Source organism: Panicum virgatum, chromosome 9N, assembly GCF_016808335.1.
Source record: "Panicum virgatum strain AP13 chromosome 9N, P.virgatum_v5, whole genome shotgun sequence".
NCBI classification, from domain to species: Eukaryota; Viridiplantae; Streptophyta; class Magnoliopsida; order Poales; family Poaceae; genus Panicum; species Panicum virgatum.
Genome location: NC_053153.1, coordinates 53,464,890 through 53,487,185, shown reverse-complemented (window position 1 = coordinate 53,487,185; position 22,296 = coordinate 53,464,890). Strand labels below are relative to the sequence as shown.

The window sequence follows — 22,296 nt, the reverse complement described above, 5'->3', positions numbered from 1 at the left end:
AGGATTTGAATCATAGTCGGGGAAGTCATGTACCCACGATTCTACAACTACACTAATAGTGCCTTTTCACACAATTTAGTGCATCTAAAGAATAAAATAATGAGAGGCTTGTATGCTATCCAGGAATTTCATAAGAAATATTTTGATTTTCTCATGAATCGAGAGGATTCTCACATTTAATTAAATTGGGTCTTATATTAGAAAATCACAGAAAATGTGACAAAAAAAACCAGCCTTTTGCTGTATGATTATATCAAACTAGTGAGGTGACCTGCGCATTTGCTCAGCTATGATTGATATTGTAAATATATCTTGCATTTTTTTCTAATTATTATTCATAAACTTAATTTTTTCTCATCACATGCTACTTGCTTCAGTAATCAAGAGTGCTATTCTGCTGCTAGTGCAGTGGTGCCTTCTTTTGCCTACATCTTTCTTTATCAGAGATATGGTCGCATGGCAAGCGCACAACCTTAATCCTGTCACGACTGCCTATCTCCTCGATCTTACCTACTACCATTCGCCAGTAGTAACATGTTTCTTATCTGTCAGCTCTTACAGTAATGTTGTCCACTGCTCAGTTCAACTGACTCAGTTATTCTTTTGCTAGCTTATGATCCTCTTGGTCGTCTATTGCTACTATGTTTAATTTTGTCGTCTGTTGCATGGCGTCATGCCTCTATGGCCTAGTTTCTGTTGGATGAAGAAGCTTGCGGCGTGGCGCTTACCCTTGTTCTTAGCCTCCAACTCTGTGATCTTCATCACTAGCCCAACTTTGGCCATCCTCTCATCATGATCACTACAGGCCAGGTGGTAGTCTAATATAGTTCAAAGCCTAGAATTATCTTATTTATTTTGACTGATAATAATATAATCGTGAATGTGCATTTGGATTTTGGTAATATAATAAAATGTGTGTGTTAAAACATGTTAATTATTTGTGTAGCTAGTATTCTATAGGTATGTACGATATGTAGCTTGATATGTAAAACGATGGATAGATTTATATTTATAAATAGAAATATATTTTAATGGCACCGGTGGGTAATTTATAAACATGTATATGAGTATTTTAGGCTAATTTTTCATAATGTCAGTGGTGGGTAATTTTATTTTTTATTTTTTTCTCCGATTAACGTCGGAATTTCTAGACCTTGAGAGCGAACATGGAGGCTTTGATTATTGGCCAAATAATAAGATAACTAGGCGTACAGCCCGCACATTTGCGCGGCTAGTATTGAAAATTCAAAAATTTGCATGTCGTTGTATCCTTACTTAAAGATTATACTATTTTTTACCATACATCACCCTATTCATTATCGTAAATCTTATTGTTGGTTAAAATAATTCAAATATGATCTATCTGTAATAGCAATTTGATTTGTTGAGCTTTAATAATATTACGCATATAATTATTCTTATTTTTGTTTTATTTTGATTGATTGTTGTTAGTTTTAGTTTTTATTAATAGTATATGTTTGTAACTGGTACATAGCTAATTTATATTTTATATTTAATTTTTTATAATGGTATTGGTGGGTAATTTTTTATTAGGCATAGGGGTATTTTAGGCTAATTTTATCATAATAGCAGTGGTGGGTAATTTTTATTTTTCTATTTTTCTCTTAATAATGTGGGAATTTTTAGACCTTGAGAACGAACGTGGAGGCTCTGTTTGTTGGCCAAATAATAAGATAATAGATAAATATGGCACACAAAATAGTGTTGTCAATAATTATGCTGAAAATTTAAATTTGAAAAAACATATAGAAGCACGCGTACTTACTATCTAACACACAAAGTACTCTTAATAATTTACAATCTTGATCACACTGGTACAAACATTGACAATGGGCGGGAAAGAACATGCAAACCTTGCCTCCTCGCTCCATTTCCCAGTCGTCAAATCTCCGACACAGAGACACACTCACGCGCACAAACACCACCACCTAATTAATCAATAACTAATTAAGAAGGCACATCATCAATCCCATGCAAACGATACAGTACCAAGCAAATAATGATCTCGAACTATCATCGTATCCACTGCCGTGCCCAGCAGCAGCAGAGACGATCGTCGTTGGTTGCTAGTACTGGACGATGGAGCGGTAGTAGGTGTTGGGCACCCAGTTGGCCGGGATGACGTTGCTGGCCACCAGCTGCTTGCCGGACTCGTTGGTGATGCGCAGCGAGAAGGGCGCCTGCAGCCGGTGGTTCGAGTCCAGCCTCCAGATGGATCCCCACGACTCGCGCATCGGCGTCCACGACACGGAGCCGGCCTCCATGAGGTCCACCTGCACCGCGTCGCCGTCGCCGTCCTCGTACTCGACGAGTACGGCGAAGTAGACGGGGTTGGAGCCCTCCTCGACGTGGAAGGTCACCTTCTGCCCGGGGTAGTCGCAGGGCACCCTACACGACGAACAAAGCCAGCATATGAGACGTTTGGATTTGGATCAGGCTTGTGGTCGATCAGCAGCGGCCATGCACAAACGCCAAATTGATTGTGAAGTGGAGGAAGTGCTGCTAATTTTTGTTGCGATCGAATCTGCTTAATCTGGTCGTTGTCGTTAGTTAAAGTTAGTTGGACAAAACTGGGCAAAAGTACAAGGGCTCCACGGCAACGTAGGTAGATAGACGGTCGTCAAAGATATGATTCTGTTCGTGCAGGGTCTACTGTACTACATTATTTGGTCGGTCTGTGATTCCATGAAACGAGCGGTGCGTGTGTTACAGACCTCTTGAACTGGATGTCGATGATGCCAGCGTGGCGGAGCTCGTCGTTGCGGCCGGGCTTGGCCATGGCGCCGAAGGCCGTGCCGCTGAGGTCGAAGTGGTACTTGGCCACCGGGTAGTAGTTCATGTCGGTGATGATCACCGTCTCCGGGTGAAAGTGATCGGGTGCTCTAGACTAAGAGGGGGAGGGGGTGAATTAGGTACTAATAAAAACTTAAACCTATGGCTCCAACTAGTTTGCACAAAGCTTAAACTAAAACATGCTATCTAGATGTGCAACTAGGTTGTTCTAGTGTGAAACCCCTATCCCAAAAGAGTTTAGCAACCTATAGCCTTTCCTATCAAGAAATTATTCTATGAAAGTAAAGGCACACAAATTGCTAGTATGAAATGCGGAAGCTTAAAGAGAGGGATAGGAGATAGCAAACTCTTGACGCGGGTGTTTATCCTGTGGTTCGGTTAGCCACAAAGGCACACCTACATCCACGTTGTTGTAGCACTCACTAAGAGTACTGCTACTCGGTCACCAAGTCTCTTCCGTGAACACAATCACGGTCACCTTAGCCCCGGGTTCCACTAAGGAGGTTCTCCACAAAGGATGGGGGTCTCCACGTCCCCCGCACAAAGTGTCGTCGCCGCTCCACACCAAGTCGGAGGGTCGATGACGTTGCCGGCGAGCTTCACGCTCCAAGGTGCCGGCGCACCAAGCTCTTGCTTTGGTTCACTAGAGAACCACAGCACAAAGGCTCAGGGCCTTGCAATCACACTCACTAAGAGCTAATCTAGCACTCAAACTTTACAAAGCTAGTGCTATAAGCTAAGGATATGATCTATGAGCTCTTGTATGGCTTGGAGATGTTCTTGGATGTGTATGAGGTGTCTTGGGACTCCAGCAAACTTCAAATGGCCGGGGTGAGGCGTATATATAGGCCACCAAGTCTTGTAGCCATTGCTCCAACGGTTAGCTGAAAATCTGCGTACCACCGGAAGAACCGATGCCTCTTGGCGGGGTAGCGTCGGTTCATCCGGTCACTCATAACACAAAGTAGCCATTGGACTCCTGTCGGCTGACGCAGAGACCACCGGTTGAACCGATGCTTTGCACCGATGCCTCACCGGTTCAACCGGTGCTGAAGGAATCTTCTCCTGGACGCTGACGTCATTACACCGGTGGTATGCACCGATGCCCCGTCGGTTGAACCGGTGCTGAAGAAACTTCTCCTGTGCACTTGACATCGTCTCTGGTACAAAGAACGGCCAATGCACCGATGCCCTTTCTTGGACAGTCGGTTCAACCGGTGACTGTAGGCTGACTTGGCTTCGATTTCCTCCTGCACCAAACATCGTAGCGTCGGTTCTTCCGACAAGCGTCGGATGCACCGGTGCCCCTGGCGTCGGTTCTTCCGGTGCTCCTGATCCGAAGAGCTTTCAGGGCGCTGCCCTGAGACCCGCGAGGGGCGGCTCCCCCTCGACCCCCGTCCGCTAACCGGGTAGCGGAACCCCCGTAGGGGCTGCCCTTCGGGCCTTGCTACGCCTATTTTCTCTTTCTCTTTGTCATCACTTGAACCTAAAAGCCTGAGAATGATCATCTTAACAGTCATATTAGTCCAAGTGTTGTGTTGTCATTCGATCACCAAAATCACTCGAAATGCATAAAATGGTGCCATGTTCGTTACACCGGGTTGCCGGAGCACGCAGGGTGGTTGGTACATCTTATCTGAAAAATGTCAGCAACATTTGAAGGAGAGTTAGGCGGCAAAACTGTGCCTAAATCTAGTTTTTTCCTCAGTCTATCTCCATTTCCTTTCGACCAGGGCAGACGACAGCACAACGTGCCGTCCTGGAAATAGCATCTCTGACCAAGTAATGTACTACCTGGTAGCAGGAGCCGCAGCCCTTGCCGTCCTTGAACAGCGGCTCGTTGCCGCACGATGTCATGGCCGAGAACGGCGGCAGGTTGACGTTCTTGAACCCGCAGGCGCCACCTGCACGCACAGGAAATGGATGCAAGCTTAAGTTTTTTTTAAAAAGGAAAATTTTATTAATTTCAAGTACTGTTACATCAAATTGATACAACAACACTTGAAAAATTCCGGACCTCTGCTTAAGTTGGTGATCATGTGCATATGTATTACGTACCATCGTCGTCGGGGCCGGCTCCGGTGGGCGCGCCGTACCAGGTGGCCCTGGCGGCCTCCCAGTTGGGGTCGGCCGTGAAGGCGGAGGCGTTAAAGCTCACCGGCGGCGGCCTAGCGCACGAGCCGTACGAGACAAGGAGGGAGAAGATCGTGATCATCAGTGCACCGAGTGCAACCACTTTGGACGAGCCGGCGATCATGGACGCCATCGTCGTCTCTTACTAGCTAGCTACTAGCTCGTTGGTTGCTAGCACTGGACAGACAGACAGACAAGAAGCTCTGTGTTTCGATGGTCGGGGAGGAGCACCTTGCTTTGCCGGGATATTTATAGGCGGGAAACTAAGAGAGAATCGAAACAAACGCAGCGCGCCTGCGATCGCCATCCGCGGCCGTTGCACCGGACGACGTCCTTTGGTAGGGGTCACATGGCTCCGGAGCAAATCATGGGAGGAATGGAGAGGCTACCACGGGTCATGCCCTGCACTGTTTTAAAAAAATAAAAAAGTAACGGCTCCTTGACAGTTATCGCATATTCGCATGTTATATACAGTAAGTATGAAAAGGACCTGCTGTTTCTTGTGAAATTTTGACACTCTCTTCTCTTCAGAAATGCGCAGTTCTCTACCGACGATAATTAGAAGGCAGCTTTGCAACCAATTCATGTGTATGATGATAATCATTGTTACCAACGCCATCATTAGTTAGTTTGTGTACCGAATCAGTTAATCGTAGGAAGAAGCTGTGCTGGAATTGAAGATAGGTACCTAATCCGTTTTAGCTCCCTGTAAGCAAAGTGATACGATATGCCATATTGATGAGATATATGTAGTGAAGTTACAAGATATGGTCAGTATAATGTTCATGCTTAGGAAATCCTTGGTGGTTGAGATACCTTGTGACGTGAATGGAGAAACCGCGCGCCCTAAGATTTGTAGGACATGTGAACCAAATAATCAATTTCTTTTACAGCCTTCAACTACCAAATCATTTACTTTTCAACCCTGAACTGGAACATATCAGGTGCAAAACAATTTTTTCGTGCAAACCGTATAAACTTCAATTTGGGCCACCAAATCAACATCCAAGGAGCATGAAGAGATTGAGTAATTTTATAATTAACCACCCGCCTCTAATCACATTTTTGCAAATCCCCCTCCCACTTCCTGTACGCTGCCCCATGAATGTTGATCTGGTGGCCCATATTGAAGTGTGCACGGTTTGCATGAAGAGGTTGGTTTGCACCTGATATGTTCCTAAACTAAAATCATTCACTTTTCAACCTTGTCTCAAATCTAGAGTGGTTTTGGTGACATGGCACTGATGTGGGTTGCCAAGGCTAAAATAGTTTTTGCAGTTACAAAATTATAAATTGTTTGAAAGCTCTGATTTTTTTTTCTGTTGCAGCATGGAGACTTCTCTTTTCTTGGGGGCAAATTAAAACCTATGCACTCATATTTGTGTCTCTGACTTAGCATGTACGTTTACATCTATTTTCTCTTTTAGTGATACTTAAGATACTCGGCTCAATTTTTCGGATGTGCTCATATGGACTGGATACAAGTGTTTGCGGAAAATCTGCAATTAAATTAATCCTATTTTTCAATATTACAAATAACCTAATTTTGCAGCCAAACTGTGTGCATACCTACGTTATTAGTAATATATATGAAAAGGTGATGCATATTTTTCCTTCCATTTTGTGTGGTCATTTCCATATTATTTACCATCAACTTATGTGCTGAGAGTGATGCAAAATCTTGGTTGTGTACGGTTATAGAGGCCGGATATATTTCCTTTATTCTAAAAAATTATGAAAAGCATATGCAAAGTATATGCGCCACTGTGCAAACTAGAAATGCATATAGTATGTAGTGAGATTGTCAGTTTCATAGAATTCATGAAAAAGTGTTCCATTAAGATAATGAGTCACATAGCAGTTATAATAGCAATACATTTAAATTCTGTTAATACTCCATGACAAAAAAAACACTACTAGAAAAATGCCTTAAGGCACCGGTTGCAGATGCCCTTTGGTACCGGTTTTTTTGAACCGGTACCCCGAAAGTGGTACCAAAGCCTCGAGCTTTTGGTACCGGGTAAATTAACAGATACCTAAGGCCTTCAAAATTCACGAAAAAATATTCTCTTTGGCTGGGATTTGAATTCGCGACCTCTAGCCTTGCGCGTTGCTCCTTTACCATCTCTGCTACACAATTCTTCTAATTGAGAAGGAGATGCTTTCCTTTTGAAGTAACCCATGGATGAGCCTACCAACCGGTACCTAAGGCTGGTCTAAAGGTACCGGTTGGTGGTACCACTCGATACTAATATAAAAGTTACCACCCGATACCTATGGAGAGCCTTAGGTACCGGTTGATAATATCAACCAGTACCTAAGGCTCATTCAAAGATTTCGTCCACCCCAAAAGTACCGATATGGAGATGAACCGGTATAGGTACCGGTTCATCTCTATACCGGTACTTTTGGGGTGGACATAAGGCTTGTTTTCTAGTAGTGAAAAGTAGTAAAAAATTTTAATCTATTATCTATAATTTTATAAAACTTATGCTCCTCCTAAAATTGCTCGCGGTGCAACATCACGGGTTGATGGTCGATACCGTTGTACTTGCTGGCACGATCTCCGCCACTTCCAAAGTCCAAACTGGCATGTGATGCTGCGTGCAGGATCGGACTTGCTTGATGGTTCCTTTTCTTTCACGCGTGACATATGCCTCGCGTGCGTGGCGCGCGTTTTCTGATCGGAAATAATCGAGCAAGTCAAGTGGTGGCCTGGTACTCTGAGCCCAGCACTCGCGTCCAATCGGTTTCGCGCGTGTACTGGGCTGTTCAAACATTTCGTCCACCGGAGAACGCAAGAAAGCCGAAAGCGGCAGGAGTTCCTGGGATCAGCCTCTGAAAAATAGGCAGCAATCTGGGCTGTTTGCAGATTGTGTTCTGACCGGCAACTCATCCGTCTCTGCTGCGGGCACCTAGCTACAAAGGCCACAGCATGTAAGCAGAAGCTGCTAGAAACCTGAAATTAGATCCAGAACCGTTCCTGCTGACCGGCCGCACACCAACAAGTCGGTATCACATCGATCGTAGCCGAAGTACGGAGCAGAGCAGAGCCGATAGCGTCGCCGCGGAACACTACTCATCTCGTGAAGCGTACGCAGGGTGATGACGAGGAACCCATGCCGCCGTGCGCACGCAACCGAAGACATCCCCGCAACGCCGCGGCTCCAGAAGTCGCCCGTCCGCCCGCAACCGCGAGCCGCCACGGGCCACAGAGCCGATCAGCCGACGAGACCCCGGGGGACCGGCCGGGCCGCGCGGTGGTGACGCTGACGCTGAGCGCTGAAACCCGGAAGCGAGAGCTCACAACCTCACCAGGTTCAGAGCAGCACGAGCCGGCCGCGCGCGCGGTAGGCGTTCTGGTGCGGGATCGAAGGCCGGGCAGGTTGTGGTGGTGATCGGCTGATCGCGGCGTTCCGCTTGCCGGCCGCTGGTTCGTTGGACGACGGCACGGGGCCCGGCGGCGGCCCGCACCTCACATGCGATGCGAGCAAGCATGCGGCAGAGCCGTCGGCCCGTCGGCATCCGATTCCCCGCGCGCGCACATGCGCGCTGGATTCGCCGTGCGTCAGTTACTTCGTCTCTTTCCTCCGTTCCGGAGATGCTGTTTGGACGCCCGAACATAAAACGGATGGTTCGAGGCGCTCCCTTCGCGATCTCTCGGTCCGGTCTTCTCTTTATGATGACTCGGAAAAAGGAATGCTGTCGACGGCTGAACCGCTGGGCCAACAGAGCGGACACTGTTTCTGTTGTCCACCAAGCGCCATGATGCGTATCACTTATCAGCAGCTCGATCGAGCAGAACTAGTTGACCCTTTTTTCAGGAAACCTAGTGTCTGATGCCACAATTCAGACAGGACAATCTTGTCAAACACCCAGTACTATCAGTTAGAAACACCCAGTACTAGCAGTTAGAATGCCTGTATGAAGCCCGGTAGCTCTCCTTGATTGGGTGCGGTCATTGCAAGTGACTGAAGCGTGAGAGTTTGACGCCAGTAATTACGGCGAGAATTCAGTCTAGCTTGGTCACTCTAAAGGTTGACTTGGCCGGCTCCCAAAGTGGTGAAAAGCTAGCGGACGAGTGATGATTCTCTGGTGTTGTTTTAGAATGAGCGTCCTTTGCGTTCAACCAACGCACTGGCCGTTAAGTACTCATGCCTCGTTCGTTGTACCCCGCATGCTTTGGCAGTTTGGCCGGCGCCTGAACAATGATGCCGTTCCTTTACAGGATTGCCGTATCTTGTTGGAATGGAGTACCGTAAGCAAAAGGCCTCATCAGGAGACAGGAAAGAAACCTTTGCTATGCACTCGTAACCCTCGAAATGTCGCTCCAACAAGTGTTCTTTTCGCTTTACAATTCAGAAAGGTGGAACGTCTGCACCAAAACGCTGCCCCTCCTCAACATCCAAGGCCTTGTTTAGATGCGAAAATTTTTTGGTGTAAAATATTGTAACATTTTCGTTTGTGTTTGGTAATTATTGTCCCGCCACGGGTTAACTAGGCTTAAAAGATTCGTCTCGCAAATTATAGTTAAACTATGTAATTAATTATTTTGTTTAGCTACATTTAATACTTCATGCATGTTTTCAAAGATTCGATGTGATGGGGACTCTTGTAAAATTTTAGAATTTTGAGTCCATCTAAACAAGACCCGAGTCTTATTTACTGCTGGCTGCAAAGTCAGAACCAGATTCCTCTGCTGCACTGCATTCTTGGGAGCTTGGACTGAATAATGGAAGATCCAGGAAATGCAAACAAAGAAAAACTATTTGGGATATGAGAATTTTGCATGACCCACGGACCAATCCTGTGAGGATTAGTCGGGACAAAAGAATTTCGCAGAAAACAAATTTCAGTTTCCTTAGGAATCAAGATGATTCTCGCATTTGAAATAGGGACTTAGATATCAATAATAGCACATCCAGTCGTGAACTGCGTGTACTCAGCCATTTCAAACTCTATTTACATACTAATTTTGTTGTGTTGAGTACAGATATTTAAAATAATAGTGTGGATTTGTCTTGAAAATTAGTTTCACAAAAAAACATTACTTTAATTTAGCTATGTTCTATAAATATACAACATCGAAAGTACCATATGTACGTCCAAAACGGTTCGATTATTTGCGACTGGAGGAATTATATAACTGATAAAGTTCTAAAGTCCGGATGGATAATCACTAAAAAAACCAGGAGAATGACCAACGGCTTCAAAATTGACATTTACATAGTCGGTGCTTCTCTACCATCACTGTTCCATGTTATTATCTACATCTCGGAGCTCGGGCCGCCACGCTGCACACCCTCCTTCCGCCTCGCCAGCCCCTGTCGTGGCAACTAGGCCTTGCGATGGCATGCATTTTCTTGCCACTGTCAGCTCCGCCTACTGATGATCATGCATCTTCGGCCACGCTTGGCCGGCGATGCCCTGCCCCAACATTTTTTTAATAATATTATTTTAATAGTTAATCGTAAAAATAAATGCTATTTTGAGAAAATTATAAAAATAGGTGCCCGTCGGCTCTTAGAGAGCCGACAGGTGGGTAATCGGCCATCCGAGGGCCGACAGCTTACGTAGCATTTGATGTGGCGCTCGCGCCCCACGCGGTCGCGGCCCGTCGGCGCCAAAAGGACCTGTCGGCGCCAAAAGGACATCCGACAGGACCCAGTTGGACTGACTGCGCTATCGGCCCAATAACGGTCTGAGGGCCTGTCGGCCCAAACATGATCCTGTCGGCTGTCTAAGGGCCGACAGGCCCTAGTCGGCCCCTATGACTATATATCGCTCGTGCTACATATTCAACATCCATCGCTTGAAGAAATTGCTATCCGCTGCTGGGCTGTTTTATTACCATATTTGGCCCATTAGCGCTCGGCTCCGTGCGGTGCTAATAATTTATTGGGCCAATCAAGTTGTGTGTTCCCGCGATTGAGCACCTGCCCCGGCCTGACGTCGCCTTGTCTCTTTTGTCTTCTTTCTTTTTTTCTTTTCTTTGCTTTTTCTCTTCTATTTGTTTTCATTTCCTTTCATTCTTATTTTCGTTTTCTTTCTATAATCCTCTGGTATTACTTCATGTAAAATACATCTTTCTTTTTATTCTCTTTTCTTCCTTCTTCTTTTCTCTTTGTTTTTCTTTTTTCCTCACTCCTTTTTCTTTTCTTTCTTTTTATTTTTTGACTTTTCTCTTTTCATTTCAATAATGATAATTTCCTTATATCCTATTGTTTTCTCTTCGTATTTATTTCTTTCCTTTTTGTTTTTATAGATCCCTTTACCTAAAATCATATATTATATTACCATTGCCCATCGTAGACTTATTTTAGCACGTGTATATATCCTTATAAAACTACTTTTTGTGTGTGTGAAATGATTCATAAATTGTATGTTATTTGATATATATATGATTGTATTATAGATACATTTATCTTTATAAACTTGTTTGTGCATGTAACTAATTTGTTCACAACATCAAATTATTTGTTCCTTTTGTAGATTAAATTGTTTCGTCACATTGATCTAGTTGTTCACGATATTCATTTTTCATTACTTATCATATACAATCAAATGTTCGCGATGTTTAATATTTTGTTCGTTATATATTATTATTTGTTTGTTATATTTAATTAATTTGTTCGTAAAAATAATTATTTGTTCATGTTGCTAAATTATTTGCTCCCAGAATCTAAAATTAATTATTTAATGTTAAAAAATAGTTTTAAAAATTATCGTGCAAATATAGCCAAGTGTGGTCTTGTTTTGAAGATCTTGTCATAAGAAAGATAATTGTGCAATTCAAATTTGATTTAGATGCACAGTTTAATAGTTATAGTTATTTTTAGTTTTAGATTTTGCATGCATGTGAGTGACGTCATGGTCATTGTCCTCTCTTGCATGCAAGCATTCTATCTCCCTCCGCTTTAGCCGCTAACCTATGCAAACAGCTTGTGTTGGTATGTTATTGGGCTCACGGCCCATAAATTCTGTTCTAATTAATTTGTTCAAGCGATGGATGTTGCAATTGTCACCTGCGGTGACATATAGCCACGCCCCTAGTCGACCGCCAACCAGCCGACAAGTCCCAGGGCCCACTTTTGCGTATATAAAGGCATCGATGGAGGCTAGTGGCAACAAAAAATTAGCTGCAGTACAGATGGCTAGTGGGGGATCATCTCGTGGGAAGGGTTTCAGGTTGGGGAGAGAAAAAGGGGCTAGGAAAGGACCACCGATAGTGTGGCCCAGTTCCATTGGCCCTGAGGATTTTCTAGAGGCAGTGTATGAGTTTCCAGTTTGAGAGCAGGAGTGATTTCACCAAAGATTCACCGCTGAGAGGGTACGATAACCGTATATAAGATTGGCCAAAATACATGCATGATGAGAATTGCTTAGTGCAGATGCTCACCGAGGGAACGGATGGAGGTCGTCATTTCTTCAAGTGCCCTCGAGCATGGGTAATGTTGAGTACTAAGGGTGTGTTGGATATATTTAATATATATTGTATAATTTACATTATCTTTTGTGTTTCAGGCATCCAATGCTCCAGAGAACTGCGGGTTCGTACGATGGGTCGATCCTCCCCCAATTCATCCTCACGCCGAGTACATCTATTATTTGCAGAATCGTATCTTGGATTTAGAAATGGAAGTAAGCAGCGGCAACAACGAAGAGGTGGAAGATGAGAACAAAGGTCCCAGCCCACCGAAGTATCCATGCACTATTCCATATTTCAACTGCCAGTGTCACAACAACAATCCGCCAGCACCGCCACCACCTCCTGCTACGGGAGCATACTATGGAGACGGTTCGACACAATTTGCTAATTGGGAGCAGTATTAGGAGGTAGATATCGTGTTCGCTCGATGTTGTGTTAGTATTTGTTGTTTGTTAGAATTACCTAAGGCATGTTAGCTTTAGTCCAGGACCTTGTTACCATTGTGTTCAAGAGGTCGTCACATGCCATTTCATGTGTTGTGGGCGTTGAATTATGTAAAACCGTACGTTATTTGTGTTTAATGTGTGAAGGTTGCATTGGATTCGAATATGAATGTGTTGAATGTTGTGGCCGACATAGGATGCATACAGTTGTCATTCCTGCTGCACAGCTGTGTCGGCCTCATTTAATTGTGCATTGGATTCGACTATGAAGTGAAGTGACATAAGGTCACGTTCAAAGGACGCTCATTGATTGTTTTGCATGTCCTAGCATGCGAGTGCAGTAGTGTGCCGCAGTGAACGGACATAACTTTTACTATCCTGGCGTATAGCAGTGGGAGGTCATGTTCATGTTTAAAGTGGTAGCAGTGAGCGCTGTGGAGCGTGCGAGTGCTGAAGTCAGGAGCAGTGAGAGATCGTGTCATTGTTTAAAGTGGGAGGAGTGAGCGGTGTGGAGCATGCGAGGGCAGAAGTCGGGAGCAGTGAGAGGTTGTGTCCGTGTTTAAAGTGGTAACAGTGAGCGTTGTGGAGTGTGCGAGTGCTGAAGTCAGGAGCAGTGAGAGGTCGTGTCGTTGTTTAAAGTGGGAGGAGTGAGTGGTGTGGAGCGTGCGAGGGTAGAAGTCAGGAGTAGTGAGAGGTCGTGTCCGTGTTTGAAGTGCGAGCAGTGAGCGCTGTGGAGCGTGCGAATGCAGAAGTGTGGACGACTGTGGAGCAGTGAGAGGTCATGTCTGTGTTTAAAGTGCTTGGACGATGCAGGTAGTCCTGCGTGTATAAAAGGCGAGCATGTGGTTACCGAGATCACATGCTTGCAATTCAGGTTTCACATATTTTTAGTTAGCCCAAACAAACGGCTATGAGCTCTTTATTCTCCCGGGCAGCTTTCCGTCGGGAAATGGAGGCTAATTTAGGACCCTTTCCTAACGATCCCAACAAATGTATTATAGATTGCAAGGTACGGCCGAAAGGTGTAGAGCCACCCGATTGCTATTGCCAGATGCGTTGTGTTCCGAACATATCTCGTGATTACGAGACTTTTGGCTAGAGGTATTGATGTTGCAAGAATATCGAGGAAGTCCAAAAAAGAGGTGCAACATCACAGGTATAGATTAATTTTTAAATATGTTTGTCTAGTGGTTTTGTTATTTTTAATAATTTTGAATCGTTTCTTGTTTGCGAAAGTACGCGGGTGATGACACGCATACTCATTGGTGTCATTTCCATGAGTGGATTGACATGTGGATCACTCGTCGTGATCAGCAATATATGGAGTGGTTGAAGAAGGTGGATGAAGATGTACGCAACTGCGAGCGTGGGAAAACAGACAGGGTGGGACGTGATAAGAGTACTGGCCGTGAATGATTGATGTTGTACTGCTCCATCTAATTTGGATGAATCGTGCTATCTTGATAAGTAATGTAGCTGCACGGCCAATATGTTGCGTGTTTATTTTCGGCAGCCTCTTCCGCCTGCTTATGTAATGTTGTTTGTTGGAATTACCTAAGGCATGTTAGCTTTGGATCTCGATTTTATTGTACACCCAGTTACTGTCATGGCCATCATTAACTGTGAGCCCATCCATGTCAAAGTTGCCCCAATCCTCGGGAACGGTATCATCATTGTCGAATAGTCGAGTATCTCGACCTTCAACAAAGGTTTTGTACTCCTCGTCATCTACCTCCATTTCATCAACTATCGCCTCATCCAACTCGCCCTGATCAGCAGTCATGTCACCGCCAATTCCTTCAATTTCATACTCATCTTGTTGTTCAACCACAGGCTGCACCTCCACCTCCTCTGCAGTAGCATTTTCATGCGGCCAATTGGTTTCAGCCACCTCCTCTAATGCAGCACCGGCATGGCTCATGCTACTCTCTCTTGCAGTTAAGTTTGCCAATTATTGCTACACAAGCACAACAAGAGAGAATTTCATTGTGTTCGTAGCCATATGGACAAATCCACGGCAACATTTCGAGTTCCTCATATCGGCCAATTCCCAGTGCCAACCATGCTCACGCTACCTTGGAACTACACCAGAAACTTTGATCCTCCAATGACTTGGGTCAACTTGCAGAAAATTATGCATCCAACCTAACATATCCCCATGTCTCATGTGTATTGGATTGCTCACAGTTGTATCTACATACTGAAACTGACTTAAATCTACCCCCGACTCACAATAATTGATGATCCCATTGCCATGATGAACTCTGATATTTACTAGTTCCGAATTCATCCCTGCTAATGCATTATAGAATCTGACGTTAAACGACATATCGAATCGGTGTTCTGACAATCTATAAACACCTACACTCTAATTCATTCGAATATGTATTCAATATTCAGAACAATCCCCTCAAATTTTCATGATTTACTTAAAACCCAGTACAGAAAAATATTCCTAAACTATAGTCCAAATACACCTAAAAATTGTTAAAATATTCCTCATTTAAAGAATTCATATACCTAAAATTAACCTAAAATATACCTAAATTATATATCAAAACTAAAATATATCTAAACATTATTTACATATACTTTAATTAAAAATATACCTAAAACATACCTAAACATTACTGAATTATATATACCTAAGCATTAATAAATAAATCTAAACTATAGTTCCAAATAATTAAACTATAATTACAAAAACACATTAAATCAACATAAACTATATTATTACAACTATTATTAAATCTATATTATAATTTAAAAATAGTAAAAGAGGAAAAAGAATTATACCGAGGATTGGCCGGGCGGCCGGCGTCGAATACCTCCCCCGCCGGCCCCCTCCAACGACCCGGCGTCGGCCGAGCCGACAGGACGGTGTTGGCGCCGGCGGCGGCGGCGGCGGACTAGAGGGGAGCGGGGTCGGAGGCGGTGGCGAAGGCGCGCGACCAGCGGCGGCGGGGAGGCGCGGGAGGGCGCTGCGGTGGCGGCGAGCCGCGGGAGCGAGCGGCAGCGGGGTAAAACGGCTGCGCGGCACGGTGAATGAGCCGGCGAAGGGGAAAAGGCTGGGTAAAAAGGCCGACAGGCCTGTCGGCCGCCCAAAGGCCGATAAACAGCCTTATCGGTCCGATAGGACCTGTCGGCCCTCCAAGGGCCGACAGGAGCCTATGTCGCCGACAGGCCTCGCTGGCGCCACGCAGGCAAGTCGGGCAACGGCTGTGCACATGTGGCTGGGTGCCTGTCGGTCCACAAAGAGCCGACAGGTACCTATCGGCTCTGCAGTAGCCGATTACTGACTTGTCGGCTCTTGGAGAGTCGACAGGCATCTATTTTTGCAATTTTCCTAAATTGGCATTTATTTTTGTGATTAACTATTAAAATAATATTATCAAAAAAATTCTCTCTTATGAGCCAGCAGGAACCAGAGCACCCCGAGTCCTCGTGCAGGAACAAGAACCTCAAAGTTGAATAAGACTCTTCGTGCTGCAATGTCTTGAATACAACTGGCCTCTGCTCACTACGGGACAAAGGGCCTTTGCCATGGGCCACCCTTTGCCGTGGGCCGTGTCTCGTGGCTCACAGCAAATGGTGCTTTTGCCGTGTTCCATACTTTTGCCGTGAGCCGTTTCTCCTGGCACACGGCAAACTTTGCTTTTGCCGTGTGCCCGATGTTTCACCCACGGCAAATCTTTTGGCACACGGCAAAACGTACGGTTTCCGGTAGTGGCTTGGTTTAATACTAAAATATTGCAATGCCAAAATGTGGGCATATCAATTTTTTTCCCAAAATTTTGGCAAGTTTAGAATAGCACTTGACTAGGTGGGCTGCTTTTTCTTGCCTCCAACCAAACTAGTGCTAAAGTTTGTAGGCTTGTCCATATTTTGACATGCCAACATTTTGGAAGCGAACTAATCAGCCTATAAATTCTAGGAGGTGTAATTGCTTTTTGGTACACAAAGAGTGTTTATAATTTATATCCTTGATCTCACACCATTAACAGTGGGCGGGAAAGCACAATAGCAAACTTGCCTCCTCTATTTCCCACTCGCCAATCTCTCTTACAGGTACAGACAACTCCTACTACGACTGCCAATGCCAGCATAGCCGGCCGGACACCTGATATCTTACCTACTGGTACTAACTAGTTAATTAAGGCACCTCAATCCAATGCAACAACGAAATAGCACCAGACGAATAACCAAAAATCAATGACCGAATTATTGTGGGCATGCAGCACCAGATGACGGGCATGGGCTGCAGTGCTAGTACTGGATGATGGAGCGGTAGTAGGTGTTGGGCACCCAGTTGGCCGGGATGACATTGCTGGCCACCAGCTGCTTGCCGGACTCGTTGGTGATGCGCAGCGAGAAGGGCGCCTGCAGCCGGTGGTTGGAGTCCATCCTCCAGATGGATCCCCAGGACTCGCGCATCGGCGCCCACGACCCGGAGTTGGCCTCCATCAGGTCCACCTGCACCACGTCGCCGTCGCCGTCCTCGAACTCGACGAGCACCGCCAGGTAGACGGCGTTCGAGCCCTCCTCGACGTGGAACGTCACCTTCTGCCCGGGGTAGTTGCAGGGCACCCTGCAGGAACAAGAAGCCATGTGAGACGTTTGAACTTAGATTAGGCGTCAGAAATCATCAGAAGACCTTTGTCGATCCACAGTTCATGCAGACGCCAAATTAGGAGTGAACTGGAAGTACTAGATTACTACAGTACAGTATTCCTGGGAAACTATGTGGGCCCCAGCCCCCCATTTAAAACCGGCTATAGTCGTTAAAATCGGTTTTTTTTAGCATGTCGTTAAAATCGGTTGAACAAATAATAAAGTACAAGGGCTCCACAGAATTGAAACAGGTAAGATCGACGGTCGAGCAAATGATTATGTTCCGCGGCTCTGTGCAGAACGAACGAGCAATGCAATGCATGGTGCCCACCTCTTGAACTGGATGTCGATGATGCCGGCATGGCGGAGCTCGTCGTTGCGGCCGGGCTTGGCCATGGCGCCGAAGGCCGTGCCGCTGAGGTCGAAGTGGTATTTGGCCACCGGGTAGTAGTTCATGTCGGTGATGATCACCGTCTCCGGGTTGCCGGAGCACGCAGCGTGGTTGGTACATCTTATCTGAAGAAAGGGAAGCAACAAATGGAGTTCCTAATTAGTTGAAACAAACTGTACCTGAATTAGCTTTCGGATCAGTATCATTTTCTACCCACGACGCCAGAGACGATGTAGTCATGCCTACGTACCTGGTAGCAAGAGCCGCATCCCTTGCCGTCCTTGAACAGCGGCTCGTTGCCGCACGACGTCATGGCCGAGAACGGTGGCAGGTTGACATTCTTGAACCCGCAGGCGCCACCTGCATCCAACACAAATGGGTGCCACGGCACGCAGAGTTCATTGATCGTCCAAAAACAAAATATATACCTGTATACGCGAGCTCCATGGCCGACAATCGTTCAGGGACATACCATCATCGTCAGGACCGGCGCCGGTGGGCGCGCCGTACCAGGTGGCCCTGGCGGCCTCCCAGTTGGGATCGCCGGTGAAGGCGGAGGTGTTGAAGTTCACCGGCCTAGCGCACGAGCCGTAAGTGACCAGGAGCGAGAAGACTAGTGCTGCAAGTGCAGCAGCCTTGGAAGAGAAGGCGGAGGCCATCTTTGCTCAGAGCAGCAAGCACAATCCTACTCCAAGCCTAAGAAGGAAGGCAGGTAGCTACTGCTAGCTAGTGCCGAGCAGACAGACACAAGATTCAGTGTTTGGATGGTTGGGGAAGAGGAGCACCGTTGCTGAGGTATTTATAGGCAGGAGAAAAGACTCGATGGAAACGAACGCAGTGCGCCGCGATCGCCATCAACGGCTGTTGCACCCGACGCCCTTTGGTAGGGGTCACATGGGCTCCGGTCCGGAGCAAATCATGCGAGGAACGGAGACTTGGGGCCATGCGTGCACCATTAGAAAAGCAAACGGACTCTTGGCAGTTATGGGCAGTCCCATGTGTTGTGTATTGTCGTCGACAGTGCCTTGTACCTGTGCCCGCACTGTTTTTTTTTTTGTGCGAGCTAGCTAGCCCGGCCTCTTCGATGATGATTCGCGCACACCCGGATACAGGAAAGTTTTGCACAGTACATTATTAGAACACGGACACCATTATTGGTACAGGTGGTGCAATCATCACTCATAACGACGATTATTCTGTGTACCAGATCGCTGATTATGTGTTGTTTGGGAGAGGCCCCGTACCTAATCCGTTTCAGTTTCCTCTAATAAGAAAATCGATAGGCCATGCTACCAAGTACACCAACATGACTGATAGATAGTAGTAGGAGTACAATGATACGGTGAATAAAAATTAGAACCATGCTTGGTGGTTGCAGGATGCCGCGCTCTGCAGAATGGGAAGCCGCCCTCACATAGCTAGGACATGCGAAACACGAAAGGGTTCAGTTTCTTTACGCTTTACAGGTTCGACTGCATGCCCAGCAGGCTGCCGGTTGAGATCTGTGGTTCCTTACAGGCCCCGTTTGGTTTGTAGCATGCTAGTGAATAGTGACACTTTAACTGCTAATTATGGTGTCAAACAAAGTCGGTTTACAAAACCAACTTCAGAACCACCGCGCTAGTGACCCTAAAGAATCTAATGAGGCCTTTGACCGCGCGATTAGAGAATAGTACTGTAGCATCACTGTAGTAAATCATCGATTAGTTATCGTCATTAGATTCGTCGCGAAAAGTTACACCCATCCCTAAAAAAATTTTACAAATAGACTTCATTTGGTCTTTCATGCGGAGACTCGAAGAAGCACGCTAAAATCCTAGCGTGCGAAACCAAACGAGGCCGGCAGCAGATAACCAACAGCGCCAGCTACACACTTGCATGCATATATCTTCTCAACTTTAGCAGCACAGCAAACACCAGTGTTACTGTGTTAGGTTGATCTTCTGGTACGAACCAACATAGTAGTGTTTTAACCATTTTGGGAGAGTACCAAGTAACACATTCAACTAATTTTGTCAATGACAGTTGAAGATATGACAACTAGATCTAAGTGCTATTAGGAACTGAAATATTATTAGTTGGTCTGGGAACAAGGATACATAGGACGACACATTTTTCCCCCTTTGCACTAGTGTAGAAGGCCCCGTTTGGATCATATAGCTAATCCAGTTATGTAGTTGCTATTTACGGAGTAAATAGTTGTTAGAAGGACTTCAGTTCCGGTTCCATTTGAATCCACTGAGCTAAAATTAGCTACCAATTAGTTGATCCAAACATATTCTAATTGGAGACATTCCTTTACCCATGCATGGAGTCACTAGCCTATCAACTCGTGCTGCTGCACAGGCTAATTAGAATTAATATAAAAATAAAATTTATAGCTAATAATTATAATTATCCATCTCACGTATTCTTTCATCTATTAAATATTCTAACACATATTCTAAAATACATATTTATCATTATCTAGGTGCAATAGATTTGTGAGTGTTTTGTCTCTTTCATCATATATGAATACATGGTGACACATATCATGATAATATTTTTATATAAAAATAATACAAATAATATGTTAATAATGATAGAATAGTAGTTTAGAATTTTATATTGGTGCGCTTTAATATTTTATTGTAATTATATTATATAATTTAAATTCATATTTAGGGGGTTACTTTAACTTTTAATAATTATATAATTGGATAATTTATATGTAAATTTAGGAGGTTTGCATTATTTTTATAATAGCATAAGTGGGCAATTTACATGAAGATTGGTGGGTTACTTTATATTCTTTTTATAGTGGCCGAGGCGGGTAATTTAGATATATATATATTTAGGGATTTCTTTAGTCTATTTTGATAATGGCATATATGAATAATTTATTAGAAAAGATAACAGATTGAATAACTAATATGATTAGAGTTATCGGATTGATGGGCGAATGTTTTTAATTTTTCTAACAATGTTTAAAATTTCTCTATTTTCTAGAGTGTTCACTTAAGATTCTAAATGGCTTTACATGGAGAGTTCAAAAGGAGCATTAATAGTAAAATTCTTACGTATCACTTCATTGTTCAAACTTAACCGTGCAGCGGTGCAGGTTTGTCTCCCGGCTAGTACCAAACCCCAGTACAAATTGGCATGTGCTGCGTCAGCATGTAGCGCGAAAACGAGGTGTTGCATTGCACCCTTTTTCTTCATGCGTGCATGGACATATGCGGCGCGTGCATGTGCGCGTTTTGAATTGAAGATGATTGAGCTAGCACTTGCGCCGGCCATTCGTTCAGCGCGCGGTGCTCCACCATCGTACGTCCACGGGCAAATAAACGCCAGAATCTTGTGATCAACTCCAGAAAAATATCCTGCAAATTGGTTCCTCTTATACTATGTCGGACGGGTGGCGTTTGACGTGTTATAAGCCACACGATGCGTGGAATCCAATACATCACTCTGTTCGTTTGGCTTGTCAGCCAACCAATCAGTAGTATTTTTTCTCTCATACTAAATCACACCAGCCACCAGCCAGTCAGCAGTACTTTTTTCTCATAACAAATCAACACCAACCATAAGCTACCGTCATAATTTGTGGCCCTGCTGCGGCGCTCTCGTGAAGCGTACGCAGCTAGCATTCTACTAGCGCGCAATGCAACCTATAGCTAGAAGAACATCCGATCCTCCACACTGCCACGCACGTAAAAGTCAGTCGGTCGGCCACTACCCACCACCACGACGGCGAGGCGCAGCGGAGCCGACGTGACCCGACGCGATCGAGGGGAGGAGGCTCAGCCACCACGATCCTGCCACGGCGCGTAGGCCGGCCGCGGCCGGGAAATCCGGTGCGGCTAGAACGCTCGCTCGGCGGACGGTGTCTGGCCAGTGGCCGCGCTGCGCATTCCCCGCGCCGGCCGGCCGCCACGAGTTCGCCCGGCCGGGTATATTCAACGGCCCGGGCCCGGGCCCGGGCCCGGAGCCCCGGAGGGGGTGGCCCGCACCTCACATGCCGGTGACACGCGACGCCGCGCCCGCGCAGCCGTCGACGTCCGGGTTCGCTCGCGCGCACATGCGCCTGGATTCCGTCGTGCGTCAGTTGCTTCGTCTCTTTCCGGCGGTTCTCAACAACTAGTAATTTTATTAATTTAATTCTATAAATTTAGTTATTTATTAATCATATTTGATATGGACTCTCAATTCTTAATTCAGTTTCCTTATTTTCAAATTCTAAATTTATCTATTTGCTAATTGTATTCGGTGTGAACTCTTTTATGATATCCTATTTTTTTTCTTATTTTTGAATTTTAAAATTAGTTATTGGTTAATTGTATCTTATATGTACTCCTATTATTTTGGACAGTTAGATCTTCATAAACTCCCACGGTATAAATTCTTCTGTTTTTCTAGATTAACGTGAAAATTTCTAGACTTTCTGGACAAACATGCTGGTTTCATAAATAATAGATGTTTGGACAGCGAGAAGA

General features: G+C 45.1%; 1 protein-coding gene across 3 annotated transcripts; it reads right to left on the bottom strand.

Moving 5' to 3' along the window:
* Nucleotides 1-1,782: 1,782 nt before the first annotated feature.
* On the bottom strand, nucleotides 1,783-18,617 carry LOC120690512 (expansin-B3-like). Of its 3 annotated transcripts, none has more exons than XM_039973188.1 (5): nucleotides 4,873-5,156; nucleotides 4,609-4,718; nucleotides 4,417-4,450; nucleotides 2,736-2,886; nucleotides 1,783-2,409 (listed from the first exon to the last, which is right to left on the bottom strand). In XM_039973188.1, exons 1-5 carry the CDS (start codon nucleotides 5,078-5,080, stop codon nucleotides 2,088-2,090), a joined length of 825 nt encoding a protein of 274 aa, XP_039829122.1. In that variant the 5' UTR covers nucleotides 5,081-5,156; the 3' UTR covers nucleotides 1,783-2,087. The 3 variants fall into 3 exon arrangements, with proteins under 3 accessions (XP_039829122.1, XP_039829124.1, XP_039829123.1); XM_039973190.1 differs by lacking the exon at nucleotides 4,873-5,156 and adding an exon at nucleotides 18,294-18,617 and having other exon boundaries at nucleotides 1,787-2,409; XM_039973189.1 differs by lacking the exons at nucleotides 1,783-2,409; nucleotides 2,736-2,886; nucleotides 4,417-4,450; nucleotides 4,609-4,718; nucleotides 4,873-5,156 and adding exons at nucleotides 16,767-17,407; nucleotides 17,762-17,946; nucleotides 18,072-18,181; nucleotides 18,294-18,608.
* Between the last annotated feature and the right edge of the window lie 3,679 nt (nucleotides 18,618-22,296).

Coding starts and splice junctions, on each gene's coding strand:
- LOC120690512 (XM_039973188.1), bottom strand. CDS start 5,080: ATGGCGTCCATGATCGCCGGCTCGTCCAAAGTGGTTGCACTCGGTGCA. Junction 4,719..4,872: donor AGCCGGCCCCGACGACGATG/GTACGTAATACA, acceptor CTGTGCGTGCAG/GTGGCGCCTGCGGGTTCAAG. Junction 4,451..4,608: donor GCTGCGGCTCCTGCTACCAG/GTAGTACATTAC, acceptor GACATTTTTCAG/ATAAGATGTACCAACCACCC.